At 48.5% G+C, this 19,122-nt stretch overlaps 2 protein-coding genes across 3 annotated transcripts in view; both read left to right on the forward strand.

Annotated features, from left to right (window-relative positions):
- Nucleotides 1-19,122, forward strand: part of sidt2 (SID1 transmembrane family, member 2) — a 103,682-nt gene that overhangs the window by 80,216 nt on the left and 4,344 nt on the right. For both annotated transcript variants that reach the window (XM_072486542.1, XM_072486543.1), the window contains 9 exons: nucleotides 859-982; nucleotides 2,506-2,623; nucleotides 5,648-5,784; nucleotides 7,136-7,244; nucleotides 9,782-9,858; nucleotides 12,014-12,060; nucleotides 16,111-16,216; nucleotides 17,088-17,198; nucleotides 17,531-17,644. In XM_072486542.1, coding sequence (XP_072342643.1) covers nucleotides 859-982; nucleotides 2,506-2,623; nucleotides 5,648-5,784; nucleotides 7,136-7,244; nucleotides 9,782-9,858; nucleotides 12,014-12,060; nucleotides 16,111-16,216; nucleotides 17,088-17,198; nucleotides 17,531-17,644 — 943 coding nt within the window. The remainder of the gene's footprint in view (nucleotides 1-858; nucleotides 983-2,505; nucleotides 2,624-5,647; nucleotides 5,785-7,135; nucleotides 7,245-9,781; nucleotides 9,859-12,013; nucleotides 12,061-16,110; nucleotides 16,217-17,087; nucleotides 17,199-17,530; nucleotides 17,645-19,122) is intronic.
- LOC140398191 (large ribosomal subunit protein uL24-like) lies at nucleotides 18,075-18,622 on the forward strand. Its single transcript, XM_072486547.1, has one exon. The coding sequence runs from the start codon at nucleotides 18,133-18,135 to the stop codon at nucleotides 18,535-18,537; it is 405 nt and encodes a 134-aa protein (XP_072342648.1). The 5' UTR covers nucleotides 18,075-18,132; the 3' UTR covers nucleotides 18,538-18,622.

Genomic DNA, 19,122 nt, shown 5'->3' on the forward strand with positions numbered 1-19,122 from the left:
TGAGTTGCTCCAATATAGTCAAAGAAACATTACAGACATTTCAAAATGGTCATTACAAAAATATATTTAAGTTGTCCACATCAATCAAATTGCACTCTGAGGTGCCTCCTTACAATTGTGATACATTCACTGTATACATTCGGTGTGAGTCATTCAGCCCAAGAGGGTTCTGTACAATTCCCAGCCCCTGGGTTCACTATGGCTGAAAGGTCACTTAAGGAACAGCCTCTTTCTTTCATTTTTACTCCATTCTTAAAGTTACAAAGGCAAGGTGCAGAATGGACAGGGCGGAGTGGACAGGGCAAGCCCTTAATCCATCTCTTTGCTTGTTCAAAAAAACAATTCAAATTGAGATTGAACCCAATTCATGGTCTCCACAAGAGAGACAGGGGCTGGTTTAGCACACTGGGCTAAATCGCTGGCTTTGAAAGCAGACCAAGGCAGGTCAGCAGCACGGTTCAATTCCTGTACCAGCCTCCCCGAACAGGCGCCGGAATGTGGCGACTAGGGGCTTTTCACAGTAACTTCATTTGAAGCCTACTTGTGACAATAAGCGATTTTCATTTCATTTCATACAAGACTCTTGGGCTCCATCTGACACTTTTAACCTTAGCCAAAAGGCCAAGAAGCCACGCGCTTCCATGGAGAAAAGAATGGTGTGTAACTTGAATCTGGAGATGACCATGCTCCCATGTACCTGCAGCCCTCGTCCTTCTAGGAGGCTGCGGGTTGGAAAGCAGCATCTACTCTTATGCATGACAGTCTGATGTAGAATGGGAGCTGGCTGTTAGCCATCCCTGTTTATCGCTCTCTTCTGCTGGTGTATTCAGAGTTAATTGTGTCCTTTTCCTCTGACAGTGCATTTAACAATATCCTGAGTAACCTTGGATACCTGATGCTGGGCTTGCTTTTCCTTCTCATTGTCCTGCAGCGTGAGATTCTACACAAACGAGCCTTGATGCGGAACGACATTTGTGCATTGGTACAAACCTCCTTCCTATTTGCTTTAGCTATCGGGTTTGTATTAATGATATTGGGCGTGGTTAACAGTATTGTAACATGGTGGGTTAGGGTGTGGGGCCTATCATATGCATTAAATTACCTTCAATGACTGCACCCTATTTTTATATTGCACCCTTAACATAATAAAACATCACCAGGTGGCCTCACGGGGGCGTTAAAAAACAAAGTATAGTGCCAGATACGCAAACTGTGATGATCTAAAGCTTTGCCAATGAGGTAGGTTTTGGGCACTATCTTAAAGCTGGAAAGTGTGGCAACGAGGTGGAGGTGTAGGACTGGAATTCCAGAACTTAGGAGCTAGGCTACTGAAGGTGCGGCCACCAATGCTGGGACACTCAAATTCAGGGTGATCAAAAGGCTAGAATTCGAGGAACGCAGGTACCTTGGGAATTGTGGGGATGGAGGAAATTCCAGAGGTTGGGAGGGCGAGGCCGTGAAGGGATTTGAAAACAAGGATGAGAATTTTAAAATCAAGGCATAGCTTGACTGGGACCCAGTATAGATCAGCGAGAGTGTGGGAGACCAACAAGGAGTGCATTGGAAAAATCCAGTATAATAGTAATGACAGCATGAATGAATCATCTATGATAGTAAGCTTTGTGATATTATCACGTGACGGGTTCATGTATTTGTGCTAAATTATTTTGTTACTGGTAAAATGTAGAGGGACACAGCAATTAATAGGCTCAGAGAAGGATCACCCAACAACAACACCAATTTATAATTATAGAGATTCTTTATGTAATAAAGCATCACAAGATCCTCCATAGGAACATTAGAGAAGAACATTTGACACCAGGGAGATACTATAGCAGATAACCAAAGAACTTTAAGGAGTGTCTTCAGGGAGGATAAAGAGAAATAGATGTGGGGGATTCAGGGGAGAATTCCGGATCCTTGGCAGCTAAAGGCATGGCCAACAATTGAAATCAAAGATGGTCAAGAGGCCAGAATTGGAGGACCACAGATATCTCAGAGTTTGGGGACTAGAGGAGATTGTAGAGATAGGGAGGGGGTGAAGGGAGAAAGTAAGGATGAGAATTTTCAACTGCATATTGATGAATGGCCAGCCTGTCTATTTCAGAGAGAGGTAACAGTCAGGAAAGTACAGGAACTTCCCTACAATGGGGCCTTTCACATCCTCCAGACTATGAGACAAATGTGGCTGACACTCTGGAAGGGCAGGGTAATGCCTTGGCTGCGATGCCTAATCACAACTGGAGAAGCGTCCCACCCATAGGTTAACCCCTTTCTGATGGGCTAATTGTGGGATCTAGCCAAGCAAATTTGGGCCTGAGGGGATTGAACTTGATCTCACATTGATCTTATCTGAGGGCTGGCCATGAGTCCATTCTTAAGACTCGCTGATCCAACGTGCCCTGAAATGTAAACATAAAAGAAGAAGAATCCAAAAGCTGCACTTGATATAACACGGAGCAATATTTGATCCGTCTGTCTCTCTGATTGTCTCTGTCTTTGTAGGAGTGTGGAATCCCTAAGCACTTTGGTTTGTTTTATGCGATGGGGACTGCCCTGATGATGGAAGGGCTGCTCAGTGCCTGTTACCACGTGTGCCCGAATTACACTAACTTTCAGTTTGGTGAGTTTGATCTCATTTCTAACGTAGCTAAGGACCGCCACGTCATCTCAGGCTCAGGGGCAAGGGGTGGTACCTGAACCTGTGTTTAGGCTATTGCTTTGCTGATGGTGAGTCCATTGAGAATGACCAAGACCGACAACTGCCCACCACGAGGCTGAGAAATGAGGAGAGAAGCGAGTGAACGTCTGTTTTTAAAAATCAGACAGGATAGATCTTAGCGTGTTTTCAGCGGCAAAAAGTAGCGCAGTGCATTGTGTCACTGACAGAGGGAAGGGAAAGATGACAGTTCTTCAGAATGAGGAAAGGAGAAATGGAGTATAAGTTATTCAGGACTTCTGTGTCACCTCCTTTTTTTAAATAAATTTAGAATGTCCAATTAATTTTTTCCAATTAAGGGGCAATTTAGCGTGGTCAATCCACCTGCTCTGCACATCTTTGGGTTGTGGGGGCGAAACTCGCGCAGGCACGGGGGGGGCGAGATTCTCCACTCCCGCGCCGGTTGGGAGAATCGCCTGGGCCGCCAAAATTTCCCGGGATGCCGGTCCGACGCCCTCCTACGATTCTCCCAAGCGGCGGGAACGGCCCGGTCGAGTTTCGCAGGCCAGAGAATCGCCGGAGGCACCCAAAATGGCGATTCTCCGGCACCCCCGCTATTCTGAGGCCCGGATGGGCCGAGCGGCCAGGCCAAAACGGCGGGTTCCCCCCGGCGTCGTCCACACCTGGTCGCTGCCGTCGTGAACGCTGGGGGGGCGGCCTGCGGGGGGGCGAGGGGGGATCCTGCACCGGGTGGTACCTGAAATGTGGTGTGGCCCGCGATCGGTGCCCACCGATCGTCGGGCCGTCTTCTCTGAAGGAGGACCTCCTTCCTTCCGCGGCCCCGCAAGATCCGTCTGCCATCTTCTTGCAGGGCGGACTTAGAGAGGACGGCAACCACGCATGCACGGGTTGGTGCTGGCCAACCCGCGTACGCGCGGATGACGCCAGTAATGCGGCGCCGGCCGCGTCATCTATGCGGCGCCGCCTTTACGCGGGCGACAAGGTCTGGCGCGTGTAGATGACGGGGCCCCGATCCTAGCCCATTGTCAGGGCCTGAATCGGTCGGGATCGGGGCCGTTTCGCGCGGTCGTGAACCTCGACGGCGTTCACGACGGCGCGGCCACTTCAGCGCGGGAGTGGAGAATCCCGCCCGGGGAGAATGTGCAAACTCCACACGGACAGTGACCCAGAGCCGGGATCGAACCTGGGACCTCGGCGCCGTGAGGCAGCAATGCTAACCACTGCACCGTGCTGCCCTTCTGTGTCACTTCCTGAGGTGTCTCAGAGCTGGGACAATTAAAATTCTTGGTGATCAAAGGACTAGAGTTAGAGGAACTCGGGTACCTCAGGAATTGTGGGGATGGAGGAAATTCCAGAGGTTGGGAGAAGGTTACAGTGTGCAGAATAAGTGGAACTAGCAGGGGTTTCTTAGCAACTGGAGGTCCTTGTAAGGATAAAAAAAAGCTTTTAAGTTTTAGTTTTAGCTGAATTTGTGGGCAGTTGGAGACAGGACCTGGGAGAGTGAACATCGCTCAACTCTGCCAGAAGAAAGACTGGACAGGACGGGAACTGCAAAGAGGCAGGCTTCCTAAAGTACAAGTTACAGTACAGATAACCAGGGAATTGGGACAGAAAGAGTATCTAAGATGACTGGATTTAAGTGAACATAGACCAAGGTATTGTATGGAAGAAATCAAGGAAGAGTAAAAAAGAAGTATTTTGAGTTAGAGACAATTACAGATTTAAAGTGGGACAGCAGACTTCAAAGGCAAATCAAATGTCTGATATCATTTTAATACATTCTGTGGATCAAGAGTTAAAGCAATTGTGAGCAGTTTGCACAGCAGTCAAGACAAAGAAATCCTAAAGGAGTTGATGTAAAATCCTGGACTGGATTCGCTGTTAAAAGTGGAGCAGAAGCTTTATTTAAAAGGGTCATTTGTAAAACCTGGTCTGGATTTCGGAATGCAAACCGCTAAGGGAAAGCACACTTCATGGAATCATAGAATTTACAGTGCAGAAGGAGGCCATTTGGCCCATCGAGTCTGCACCGGCTCTTGGAAAGAGCACCCACCCAAGGTCAACATAACCCTATCCCCATAACCCAGTAACCCCACCCAACACTAAGAGCAATTTTGAACACTAAGGGCAATTTATCATGGCCAATCCACCTAACCTGCACATCTTTGGACTGTTGGACGAAACCCACGCACACACGGGGAGGATGTGCAGACTCCGCACAGACAGTGACCCAAGCCGGAATCGAACCTGGGACCCTGGAGCTGTGAAGCAATTGAGTTTAGAAACTCTCACTTGACAATCTTCTGGGGGGACTTTGGGGAGACATCCACAAACGTTCACTTGGGGTTCAGAGTGGAGATGGGGAGAAGGCAGGAGAATGCAGATGAGAAAATTATCGGACATGATTGAATGGCGGAGCAGACTCGATGGGCCGAGTGGCCCAATTCTGTTTCTATGTCTTATAGTCTTATGGAGAGTGTATTTGCCCACAGTCATCTTGCGTGCTTAAAAGAGACTGTGTTAATGAGACCATTATCTCTTAAGATGTATTTTGTGATCCGTGTTAATCCTAAAACCTGTGTGTATTTGTTAAGCTAAAGGGTGGGGGGGGGGGGGGGAGTAAAGATATTTGGTATCATAATCACATTTTTTCATGCTTAATAAATGTTTCTTTCCTTTTGTTAAAACTAATTAGCGGTCCCGTAACTCTGTTCCTCCAGGTTTTATAAAGACAAATAAAAGGTCTTTTGAGCCAGGGTTCTTTTCTGGGATCTTCCCATCCAGTTATAACACCAACTTTGATCGCAAACATTGAATAAAACTCCTGTTACGCACATAGATGCTAGTGTATCATCGCTGCTTAAAAGACAGCAATGAGCACAGCTCATCTATTTTACAGTGAATAAGTATTGAGGTAGGAATGTGTTACTTGTTATGTCCTGACGCGTGTTTCTGTTTGGCACACAGACACATCTTTCATGTACATGATAGCAGGTCTCTGCATGCTGAAGCTATACCAGAAGCGTCACCCGGACATCAATGCCAGTGCCTATTCCGCTTATGCCTGCCTTGCCTTAGTCATATTCTTCTCCGTGTTGGGAGTGGTGAGTATAGCTTTTCACTGGGAAGCACATCTGATTCTATCCTGAGGTTATCCAAAGCTCTGCTGCCAATATCTTAACTGGCGGCAGGGATCCCGGGGAGTTCAGCTGGGCAACCCTGGAACAATTGCAGAGGATTCCCTGTGCAGAGACTGGCTGAGCACCATCACTGAATCGCTTTTAAAAAGAAACATACAACAGACCACAAACCTCACCCCCGCCCCGTACACTCGCCATGCCCCATCCATGGCAAACAATGCCCCCACTCCGAGCCCCCTCATACCCTCCATGTCAACCTACGCACCCCACCCATCCCCATGATCCCAATACATGCCATGCAAACCTATGTCTCCTCCCCCCATCCAGCCCCATGTTCCTTTACAGCTCCTGTGCCAACTTAATATCAACTCATGCCAACACATGCCCCCCAGCCACCAGCCTTTGCCAAGCTTACCATGCTAACTCCCCCACTATCCATTTTAGGACTCGTGCTAAGATTAAAATAAAGTTCCAAGTGTCTATTACAGACGTATTTTTTTTAAAACACTCATTCACAAAACAAAATTATTAAATTTTCATTCCTTCAACTACACTGTTCCTTATAACAAGGAACATTTAATTTGTTTGCATAATCCCTTATAAAAACGGCACTAGAATTCATACTTACACTTCAAAAAGTCCATAACCACTTGGAGATGCCAATCAAACTGAAATAGCAGCCACCCGACTGTGATAATGCACCATTGAAAAATGGGTCATGCAGCACTAATCCAGTAATGGTAGCCCTAAGGCTTATGTCAACCGAGTGGAATAGTAAATATTGTTGCCCACCTTTGAACTGAGTAGCTTGCAAGGCCATTTCAGAGCGTAGTTAAGAGTCAACCACATTGCTGTCAGTCTGGAGTCACATGTCGAGCAGACCAGATAAGGATGGTAGATTGCTTCCCTACAGCACATTAGTGAACCAGATGGGTTTTTAACAAAAATCATCACTGGGGCTAGTTTTCAATTCCAGATTTAATTAATCAAATTTAAATTCTTCCACCTGCCAATGGGGGGGGGGGAGGAATATGGATTAATAGCCCAGTAACACTCTATTACACCAAGCCTCCAACCTTAGCGGTCAATGGCTAACAAAGCCATCTAGTTAGAGAGTGTGGAAGGACCTTTGATTTGTACAGGCTAACAGCAATCAAGTGGGGCCAGGTTCCTTTGGTTCAAGGGGTGGGAGGGGAGAGCGGGGAGGCGGAGTCAATCCTAGCTGCGTATTTCAGCCAGAAATTGACAAGAGAGAGTCAGGAGATTTGTTTCTAATGCCAAGGAATTCTCTTTATGTTTGCTTCTTTCTGTGCAGGTCTTTGGGAAGGATTACATCGTATTCTGGGCTGTTTTCTCCTTTATTCACATCCTGGCCACACTTTTGCTCAGTATTCAACTCTACTATATGGGCCGCTGGAAACTTGGTAATTATTGTCTCTTCCACACTGGGATTTTGCTGGGGAATGTTCTGAAAATAAATGTGTTTTTTTTAGCTGTCCATTCTCTCTGCATCTTATGTGGCATCAGACCAAGAGGACAGGCTGCAACCCACGCCTCCCTTTGATAAGCACATGGGGGGGGGGGGGGGGTACGAATTTAACGTGGGTTTTACAATTCACAACCACCAGCTCTGCATTTGGTAAGTTTTATTTTCTGTTGGGCTTCCTGTGGAAGCTATTGATTTGGGTGTAAAACAAATGGCTGGATCACCATTGATCCAGTCGCTACTTCCGGCACAGTGGTTAGCACTGCTGCCTCACAGCCCCAGGGATCCGGGTTCGATTCCGGCCTTGGGTGACTGGCTTTGTGGAGTTTGCACTTTCTCTCTGTCTGCGTGGGTTTCCTCCCACAGTCCGAAGATGTGCAGGTTAGGTGGATTGGCAATGCTAAATTGCCCCCTAGTGTCCAAAGATGTGCAGATTAGATGAATTGACCTTGTTAAATTACGCCTTAGTGTCCAAAATGTGTAGGTTAGGAATGCAGGGGTGGGGCAAGGCAGTGGGCCTGTTTGGGTGCTCTTTTAGAGAGTCGGTGCAGACTTGAGGGGCCGAATAGATCCTTCTGCACTTTAGGGATTCTGTGATTCCGTCCAAGATTGATTTCCTTGCTTTATTATGTTATGGGATGTGCACATCCCTGGCAAAGCCCAGCCCTAATTGCCCTCAAAATGAATGGCTCACTCGGCCATTTCAGAGGCATTTAAGAGTTAATCTGCATTGTGGTGGATCTGGAGCCACATGTTGGCCACACCAGGTAAGGGATGAAATTAGTGAAGCAGATGGGTTTTTGCAACAATCAATGATAGTTTCCTGGTCACCATTATTGGGATTAGCTTTCAATTGCAGTTTTTCTTTCAATTAATTTAATTTAAATTTCACCAGCTGCCTTGGTGGTGTTTGAACCCATGTCCTCAAAGCATTATCCTGGCTCTCGCGGTTACCAGTTCAGTGATGATATCGCTATGGCACCACCTTCCCACTGAACTAGGTTAGGGATCACAGGCTCCCATTGTGTCAGAGCATTCCTGAGCTGAGCTGTCACGTGGATACCACCATTTTACGCACAAAAATGATTTGATTTGGAAAGAAATACTTCCATTTATTTAACATCTTAAATGCTAGGTGTTGTATTTTTACAGTTACCAATGTTACATGAAAAAATATAGAAACTATTGCACTTGAAATGTCTTCTGGGGTGCCTCAGAATGACCTGCCCAAATGATGGCTGAATAATGGTGTTGTTTGAAGGAGGAATATTGGTCGGGATATCAGAAGTCACCCTGCTTTTTAAATAATTCCCTGGGATCTTTAACATTCATTGAACCGCCAGAAGAGGCGAACACGACCAACTGAGATTGAGTGCTGCTCAGTCAAAGAGATAGTGAGCTGGGTATTTGGGCCTCTTAATAACCTCTGGGCAGAATTATACAGCCCCACCACAGCAGGAGGGTCGCAGGAAAATGCGGCGAACTGTTCAAATCCCGATTGACTTTGCCGGGAATGGAAGATCCCTCCGGCGGGAGCGAGCGGCTGTAAAATTCCGCCTCTGGTTCCCAAGGAGATTCGGCCCGGCAGAATCATGTGTCATCTGCGCCCTGTCCAGGTGCAACATTAAGTGGACTTTGTACGAAATGTGCCTGGTTGACAGAAATGAACCACACTTGAGGATGTTCCAGTTCGTCGGTCATGGCTCAGCAAACGGTCAACGAACATCTCATAAAATTATCTAAACAGCACTCAGAAAGGATAACATGTGTTACGTAAACATAACACAAACCAGAGAGCTGAAGTTCTACCTGGATTTTCTCTCATCACTGACATTAGCTTCAGTGAAATGAAATGAATGAAATGAAAATCGCTTATTGTCACGAGTAGACTTCAATGAAGTTACTGTGAAAAGCCCCTAGTCGCCACATTCCGGCGCCTGTTCGGGGAGGCTGGTACAGGAATTGAACCGTGCTGCTGGCCTGCCTTGGTCTGCTTTAAAAGCCAGCGATTTAGCCCTGTGTGCTAAACCAGCCCCCTTCTACACGAATAAGTGGGATCTCCGCTGAACTTACGATGTCAGAGCGGGAAAAAACACGAGGTAACTCAACGCCCCCCCCCCCCCCCCCCCCCCCCAACCCAACCGACCTGGGAACGCTAATATTCTGAAACTCTCTTCCTTAAATCCCTCTTCAAACTGTTCTCAAGAACAACTTATTTCGCCCATAGGATCATTTGCCCCTAATTGTTCTCGTGCTCGGAATCTGTTCCACCTCTGTCAGCCACCTTGGAGACATTTACTCCGATACGTGCAAATTGTTGAGTTGGAATGCTGAACTGGGTATGGATGTGCCTTCCCCCAAGGATGTTACTATCATGGATCACATGACTCAACAGGAATTGACCATGTTCCTGTAAGCATCGTCTATGTGCCGTTGTCGAAGAACATATTCAGTTTTGGGTTTTTACTTTTTCAGACACCGGGATCTGCAGAAGAATAATTCATGTGATTTACACCGACCACATCAGACAGTGCAGTGGACCCGCCTATATAGTAAGTGCCCCTTACATGTTCTATATTTGCAGCTGCAGGCAAGGGGATTTCTCTCTCTTGGCTGTGGTGCACACTTGGTGAAATAGCTGACGCGGCCACTTGGTGAGACCACCATTGAAACTGCCTCAGTGCGTCAATGCCTTCGAGAGAGCGGAGGAAGGTGATGAAAGCGAACTGTCGACAAATATGGTGATCTGTGCTCAGCAAAGCCTCGATCACGATGCAACTCCGCGGGCAAGTCCTGAAGCAACTTAATCGTATGCAGTTGATGAATACAGATTCGGTGGAGGCCTTCAAAAGGAAAGTGGATAAATAGTTGAAGCAGAAACAATTGCAGGGTCATGTAAACAGAAGAGAGAGTTGGACTGACTAGATTTATCTTCAAAAGAGCTAGTGGCCTCTTTCTGTGCTGTGCTATTGCATTTCAAAGATATGTCAGCCAACAGGACTCTCACCGTTCGAATAGCAGTCACTTTGGAAGTCTCTGACCATCCTGACGTCTGACTGTTGCTGATATTCAGTGTCACCCTTAGGGAATAGGATTGGTGCACACTAGCTGTCCCTGACTGGCCAAGTTTTAACAAAACTCTTTGGGTACAATATACAAAACATTAAAAGTGCTTTTGCACACACAGGGTTCGCCTGCTGTCTCCACTGTTGAATGATCTGCAGGGAGCTGTAAATCCGTGGAGATGTGGGCACTGCCAGAGATTGAGGTCTCCTCTTTCTGTGGGTCCCAATTTAAGACAGTCAGTGGGCGGGTTGCTGAGGCTGCAGGTCCAGGTCGCGGACCCCCCAATTGTGGGAGGTCAGCAGCCCCCTCCGAGAAGTCTGCATGGCTTAGGTGGAAAGTAGAGGCCCCTTGGAAATGAAGAAAGAGGCCCAAAGCCAGTAGGGCCATCCGTCTGAATAGGAGGGAAACCCCATCCAGAGGATTTGTTTTCCTCAGGTGCTTGTGCCCCCCCCCCCCCCCCCCCCCGCGCCCCCCCCCCCCCCCCCCCCCATCAGGGTGTGGCGCCTTTAGCTCTGGTGACTGCTCCATGCCTCCTCTATGTTGCTGCCTAGCTTGTCACACTTTTTATTTATTCAGGGCATGTGGGTGTTGTTGGCTGGGCCAGCATTTATAGCCCATCCCTAATTATCATTGAACTGAGCGGCTTGCTAGGCCATTTCAGAGGGTGTTTCGGAGTTAAACGCATTGCTGTGGTTCTGAAGTCGCCTGTAGCCAGACCAGGTAAGGAGGGCAGATTTCCTTCCCTAAAGGGGATGAGTGAACCAGATGGGTTTTCATGACAGTGAATTCCAAGTTTTTTTTTAATGGATTCAAATTAATAATAATCATCTTTATTATTATCACAAGTAGGCTTACCACTGCAATGAAGTGACTGTGAAAAGTCCCTAGTCCCCACATTCCGGCGCCTGTTCGGGTACACGGAGGGAGAATTCAGAATGTCCAATTCACCTAACAAGCACGTCTTTCGGGACTTGTGGGAGGAAACCGGAGCATCCGGAGGAAACCCACGCAGATACTGGGAGAACGTGCAGACACGGCACTAGACAGTGACCCAAGCCGGGAATCAAACCTGGGACCCTGGCGCTGTGAAGCAACAGTGCTAGCCTCTGTGCCGAATTATTTCACCATCTGTCATAGTGGGATTCGAACCCACAACATTACCCTGGGTTGCTGAATTACTAGTCCAGTGACAAAACCTCTGTGCTATCGCCTCCCCTTAGGAGGAGTCCATTCCAATGCCAGGAAGACCCCAGTGGAATTTTCCTCATTCCTCCTCAGTAGACCCTGAATCCACTGCCAGGTGGGTAGCCGCTGACATTGATCACCCGCCGCCGGCAAAATTGGCCAGAGCCGGGAAAATGCTGGCCCACCAACTCAACGCCATAATATGCAAGTTTGCTCCAAGCTCCCGCCTTCAAACCCACCACCACGGGACTGGGACGATTCCATCCATAGTCATCCTTGCAATCCAAGGACAATGTAAAATGTGAGAGCGGTGCCTCAGAGGCATCGGGAAAATAAAACCGATGATGCGAAACCATAGTTCCCGACAACAGGCAGATCTTGCGCGTTGTGAACTATGCCAGCCATAACAACTCTGATTCTCGATCTTCACCTCACGTTTTCATCTCTTGTTCTCAGGATCGGATGGTATTACTTATCATGGGGAATATTGTGAACTGGTCACTGTAAGTATTCAACTGTTGTGCCTCTCCATCTTGCACATTATTATCATGGAATGTCTACATATATTCTACTGGGTTTGGAAATATTCACCTTACATCAGTCAAGAAAGATTGATCAGGTTTGGGCTCCTTTCTGTAGCGAGGCGAAGATTGAGGGGGTGACGTTGATAGAGACTTAAAATTATCAAAGGGTTTGAAAGGTAGATATGGAGAAGGTTCCGAGGGAGCCCAGAACTAGGAATGATCAATGTGAGATACTCACTAATAAATCCAATAGGGAATGTAGGAGAAACGTCTTTACTCAGAGAGTGAGTAAAATGTGGAACTCTCTACTGCAAGGGCACAGTTGAGGTGATTGGCAGAAATATATTTTTTGGGGGGTGTAGTTAGAGAAACACATGAAGGAGAAAGGAATAGAGGATATGTTGATGGGGTTAGATGAGGAAGGTTAGGAGGAGGCGCATGTGGAGATGAAACACTAGCATGGACCTTTTGTGCTGAATGGCCTGTTTCTGTGCTGTGAATGCTCTCGGCCGAATTTACCACCGCGGTGGTAAACATGGCAGCCTGGCCCACTAAAACATATGGGAAGCTGCAAGTCAAATGGCAGCCGGGAAATCTCCCACGATTAAGTTGGAGGAGGAAGTGGGGCTAAAGCATGCACCTTTCCGCTCAGAGAGGGCTGTCAATGTGGCTCATTAATGAGCCACTTGCCACCAATTATCTCTGGACCTGGAATTTAATGGTGGTTCAGGGATTAACTGAGGGATGCATGGTTCTCCCATGCTGCCTAGAAAACCCTGGCATGGGGGTGGTGTGAGGGTGGGGGGCGGGGGGGTTCACAGGCACTCGGTGCCCATCGAGGGACCCAGCACCGGGAAGCGTTGGCAGTGAAAGCCGCCACTCTGGCCTTTCCTCCAAATCCCTGTCCTTTGCCCTCTGGTGAACATCTCCCCATGACTCCCATTCCTCCCTCACTCACCTGCGTCCAGGGATCCAGTGACAATCCCTGGTGAAATTCATAGAGGATTTCCGACAGCGGCCACGACTCCTGGCAACACCGCTGGAACTGGAGAGGATGGCAGCTCCAGAGAGACATGATTTCTGCCCCTTGGTCCCAACTCCAACGCTGGCACTTAAACTCATCTTGGAGCGTTCCTGTCTCTCTGGTTCTCCAACCAGTGGACACGTCTCCAGTCACCCACATTTAATTCAGTCCCAGTAATGTCAAAGATTACCTTAATATTTTCACTGAGGCTCTGGGCATCAAACTGAGTCAGGATTTTTTGGGGTAATATTAATTAAATTTTTCTTTTACACTTGGTAACTGTTTCAGTGTCATCTTTTGGGTTTTGTAAGGAAGAATCCAGTTTGACATTGTGCTAACTCGGATGGTGCTGCCCGGGAAGATGTGGTAAACACAAAACTATTGTAGTTCAGTGCCAAAAAAGAAGTAAATACATCACATTTAAACACTGCCTTCCAAAACTGCAAAGCGCTTTACTTCTTTTCAAAGTTCATCACTGTTGTGATGTGGCTGACATCAAGCTCACACAAATCAAATGAATGAATGAAATTGTTGGACCGATGAACCATGTTAACTGATATTGATGTCTTAAATCGTGCTGTACTGACCCATTGCTCGAAGGTCATTGCTCGGAGCGCTAAATCCTAAAATGGAGTCCGTACTGTTTTCCAAATATGCCTGTGATAAACGCTGGTGGAATATCAAACTCAATCTACCTTTAGTCTTATCCAGCTGCTCAATTTACAGATGTTGGATTCTTTCTGTGATGTTTCCACAGGATCCCTACAGTGCAGAAGGAGGCCATTCGGCCCATTGAGTCTGCCCCGACCCTCCGAAAGAGCGCCCTGCCTAGGCCCACTCTGTTTCCCTGGAGCGCACCTAACCTGCACATCCTTGGACTGTGGGAGGAAACCGGAGCACCCGGAGGAAACCCGCGCAGCCACAGGGAGAACGTGCAGACTCCGCACAGTCACCCGAGGCCGGAATTGAACCCGGATTCCTGGTGCTGCGAGGCAACAGTGCTAAGCACCGTGTCACATTGTGGTGATTACTGCGCTATTGGCAAACTGGTAGAGTTTGCATGCACAGGTGCCTCGCTTAAATCTGGGGAATCGTTTTAATCTCTCGTTGGTAGGATCTGAGGTTTTCTAAAAGTTGATTTTTTAGCATTTCAAACTGACCATGATGAGGAGGTGCGGAAAGGAAGTGCGATCCTATCTTGCAGCTGCTTAGTAAGCCATTCACGCAGAGGCTTCGAGAGCAACTCACCTGCCCCTGTGTTCGTAGAATGATAACAGTGCAGGAGGAAGCCACTTGGCCCATCAAGTCTGCACCGACCCTCTGAAAGAGCACCCTAACCAGCTTCCCACGCTATCTCTGCAACCCCATAACCACACTTAACCTGCATACCGCTCAACTCTAAGGGGCATTTTACTGCGGCCAATCCACCCAACCTGCACATCTTTGGACTGTCTGAAGGGCGATTTGTGGACAGGTTGATTGAAGGGCGGAGATTGCATTCAGAGAGAAAAGAAAGAATTGATTTTATAAAGTGCTTTCACAACCTCTGGATGTGCTTTTCACAGCTAAAATACATTCTTTTGAAGTGTAGTCGCTGGTGGTGGGCATATGGAATTCTTCACCCAGGTTGCTGGTTGAGGCAGAAACTCTCAACTCATTCAAAAAGCACTTGGATCTGCACCCGAACCTCTGCAAGGGCTACAGACCTGGGGCGAGATTCTCCGACCACCCCGCCGCGCCGGTTGGTGGCCCGGATGGGCCGAAGTCCCGCCGCTAAAATGCCTGTCCCGCCGGCGTAGATTAAACCACCTACCTTACCGGCGGGACAAGGCGGCGCGGGCGGGCTCCGGGGTCCTGGGGGGGGGCGCGAGGCAATCTGGCCCCGGGTGGTGCCCCCACGGTGGCCTGGCCCGCGATCGGGGCCCACCGATCCGTGGGCGGGCCTGTGCCGTGGGGGCACTCTTTTCCTTCCGCCTTCGCCACGGTCTCCACCATGGCGGAGGCGGAAGAGACTCCCTCCACAGCGCATGCGCGGGAATGCCGTCAGCGGCCGCTAACGCTCCCGCGCATGCGCTGCCCGGAGATGTCATTTCCGCGCCAGCTGGCGGGGCACCAAAGGCCTTTTCCGCCAGCTGGCGGGGCGGAAATTCGTCCGGCGCGGTCCTAGCCCCTTAAGGTTGGGGCTCGGCCCCCCAAGATGCGGAGCATTCCGCACCTTTGGGACGGCGCGATGCCCGACTGATTTGCGCCGTTTTGGGCGCCAGTCGGCGGACATCGCGCCGATACCGGAGAATTTCGCCCCAGGTGCTGGAAGGTGGGATTGGAATGGACGGCTATTTTAATGTTCTTTTTCGCCTGCCGCAGACACATGGGCTGAATGACCTCTTTCTGTGCCTTACCTGTTCGATGGTTCTGCGTAGGAAACACAGCAGCCACTTTTACATACAGCCCCCACAAACACTGAGAAATTCTGAATCAGATGATCTGTTTTAATCTTGTTGCTCGAGGGCTAAGGCTGGCGAGGACACCAGGAGAAGCTTCCTCAATTCTTTTCCCTGGAATAATGCTGTGGGGCTGCTGACGGGGCCTCGGTTCAGTGTCCGAAACACGGCACCTCCGGCAGTGCAGCCCCCTCTCAGCCCTGCTGCTTACATTTTCTGCTCGGGTCTCTGGAGTGCGGCCTCGGAGTGGGACCGCCTCACTCCCAGCCCAGATAGCCACAGTCAGCACCTAATGTGAAAACCTGGTGAAGGAAGCGTGCCCCTGTACGCCGACGCCAGTCCTGTTCTGTTGGCACCCACAGAAAGGCAATAGTGACGGGTAGCTTACAGTTGAACTCTGGTCTCTAGATGGTGCCCCTGTTTTCATGATGGGACCAGGAATGTGATTGTGTGAGGAGTTGTACGAGACTCTGTGCCACTTGCTATTGAATGTGTGGTCTCGCGGTCCCTGGTTTTATTACCTCTCCTGCGCATGTGTTAAGTCGTCTTACGTTTAATTTTCAGAGCTGCATATGGACTCATCCTAAGACCTAAAGATTTTGCATCCTATCTGCTGGCAATAGGGATCTGCAACTTGCTCCTCTACTTTGCTTTTTACATCATCATGAAGGTAAGAGAATGACCGATTACAATGTATCTACAGCACAGCGATAGGCCCTTCAGCACATCTGGTCCATGCTCCACATGACCCTCCTCCCACTAACCCCATCAACACGGTGAGCACGGTAAGGGCAGCACGGTAGCACAAGTGGATAGCACTGTGGCTTCACACCACCAGGGTCCCAGGTTCAATTCCTCGCTGGGTGACTGTGCGGAGTCTGCACGTACTCCCCGTGTCTGCGTGGGTTTCCGCCGGATGCTCCGGTTTCCTCCCACAGTCCAAAGACGTGAAGGTTAGGTGGATCGGCCATGCTTAGTGTCCAAAAGAAGGTTAGGATGGGGTTATTGGTTACGGGGATAGGGTGGAAGTGAGGGCTTAAGTGGGTCGGTGCAGACTCGATGGGCCGAATGGCCTCCTTCTGCAGTGTATGTTCTTTGTTCTAACACCTCGTCCTTATCCTTTCTCCTTCATGTGTTGGTCTAGCTTCCCCTTAAATGTATCGATGCTATTCAATCCCAACTATCTCTCCTGTCCTTGCTGCCTGCCATTGGCGAATGTTGGCAGCTTTTGCAGGTTGACACTCAGCCTATTTGGCCGCATTATGAACGCACCTTCCTTGGCTGCCCATTGCTGGGGTGGGAATTGAACACCTAGCTTCTGGCTCAGAGGCAGAAGCTACCCACTGAGCCACAAGACCTCCACTTAGCAATTATCTCTCCGTTAATCAAGTACCAAATGTGTTTGTTGGACGTTGAGGCTGTAAACAACGTTGCAGAGATTTTTTTTCAAGGGGAGTTGCGTTAGATAAATTGAATTGTCTGTTGTTTTGCTGAGTTGCTGAACATTTTATATCTGCCTGCTATTTTCTCTGTTGCCCTAGTTACGAAGCGGTGAAAAGATCAGACCCATTCCCCTGATCTGTATTATCTGTACAGCCGTAGTCTGGGGTTTCGCTCTCTTTTTCTTCTTTCAGGGTCTCAGCACGTGGCAGGTAAGCACATCCTCCGTTAATCCAGTAGGTCGAGATTCAGTGTGTGCTTGTTACTCGACAATGTTGCGGAATCCTTCTGTGTAACGTACATTGTCAGAACCCGAATCTGAAGGTCCTCGACCTGAAGTATTAACCCTCCGTCTCGGCCTCCGCAGAAGCTACTTAACATGCTGAGCGTTTCCAGCATTTTCTGTTTCGATACATCATTATTTAGCAGGTCACCTATCGGCTCAGTAATGTAACGTTGCCCGATCTGTAGTGGCCCCAGCTATCTGCAGTGCCAAACGGTTCAACGCGCCGAATAATTATTTGTTTCCCTCACCGTTTTACAGAAAACCCCAGCGGAGTCCCGCGAGCACAACAGAGAATGTATCCTGCTCGACTTCTTTGATGATCATGACATTTGGCACTTTTTGTCCTCAATAGCGCTGTTTGGCTCTTTCCTGGTGAGTAACGCCCTCCGCCTTACTAACCCCTGTCTCCTCATTTCAGATACCCCTTGAAACCTGTCTCCTATGATAATCTATGATTAATCTAGGACAAAGGTTCGGCACAACATCGTGGGCCGAAGGGCCTGTTCTGTGCTGTATTTTTCTATGTTCTATTAAGTCAAAACAGAAAATACTCAACAGGTCTGGCAGCATCTGTGGAGAGAGAAGAACATTTAACATGTTAGACCAAACTGATCTGATGAAAGATCACTGACTTGAAACATTAACTCTGCTCCTCTCTCCGTTGATGGTGGCCTGACTGCTGAGTATTTCCAGAATTTTATGTTTTTTATTTCAGATTTCCAGCACCTCTAATATCTTGTATGGCGAGTAGTTCCTTGTGAGGCCTGGTGTCAAACCTTGTTTAATAAAGGGGCAGTTGCGTTGAAGGAGCTATCCGCTCTTTTCAATGGTGGCCATTGAAGCTAGAACAGGGGGCCAATATGAAGTTCAATCCCTATGTGACATCTTCCCGGAGGAAGAACCGCAAGAGGCACTTCAATGCTCCATCTCGCATCCGCAGGAAAATTATGTCCTCTCCACTCTCTAAGGAGCGGAGGCAGAAATACAATGTTCGCTCAATGCCCATACGCAAGGCCGATGAGGTTCAGGTCGTCAGAGGGCATTGCAAGGGCCAGCAAATTGGTAAAGTTGTCCAAGTGTACAGAAAGAAGTGTGTAATCTACATTGAACGTGTACAACGTGAAAAAGCCAATGGTACCACAGTTCATGTTGGCATTCACCCCAGCAAGGTGGTGATTACCAGGCTAAAGCTGGACAAGGATCGGAAGAAGGTCCTGGAACGCAAGTCCAAATCTCGCCAAGCTGGCAAAGATGAGGGCAAATAGAAGGAAGAGTCTGTAGAAAAAATGCAGGAGTAATTGAATATTGGAACGTTGCTACTTTCAATAAAGATTCAGAAATTGCAATTGGTTTACTTTTACCAAAGAAAAAGGAGCTAGCCAATCGCGTGTTATTGGGTGGGATTATCCAGCCCTACCCATCTTCCGGTCCCGCTGAAATCGACGCGCCCCCCCCCCTAACCCCACGGTGGGTTCCCCGGTGGCGAGGTGCCAAACCAGGCAAAGACCTGTAAACGTCGGCAAAACCATAAGATGCCGCCAGCGGCCAATGGCGAGCTCCCTCTGCCGTCGGAAAACATGCCACAGGGGAGCCGGAAAATTCCCGCCATTGTTCAATTGCCTAATTTCCCAGAGACAGCCAGAAATGGATACACGGGACTGTGCTGAGTTCAGCGCCCATTTGATGGAACCTGTTTCGCAGTCGATTCTCACCCATCTTTTTTCAAGCATTTTATTTTTTGCCCCAGTGTCTCTGAGTGTTTCCCAACCAGTGCTTTACTTTTCTAATCGCTGCTCAGTATGGATAGCCACGCGAAGCGGCTTTGGTTAATGCGGCACATCCTAATTCTA

The sequence above is a fragment of the Scyliorhinus torazame genome, chromosome 21 (genome assembly GCF_047496885.1).
Source record: "Scyliorhinus torazame isolate Kashiwa2021f chromosome 21, sScyTor2.1, whole genome shotgun sequence".
NCBI classification, from domain to species: Eukaryota; Metazoa; Chordata; class Chondrichthyes; order Carcharhiniformes; family Scyliorhinidae; genus Scyliorhinus; species Scyliorhinus torazame.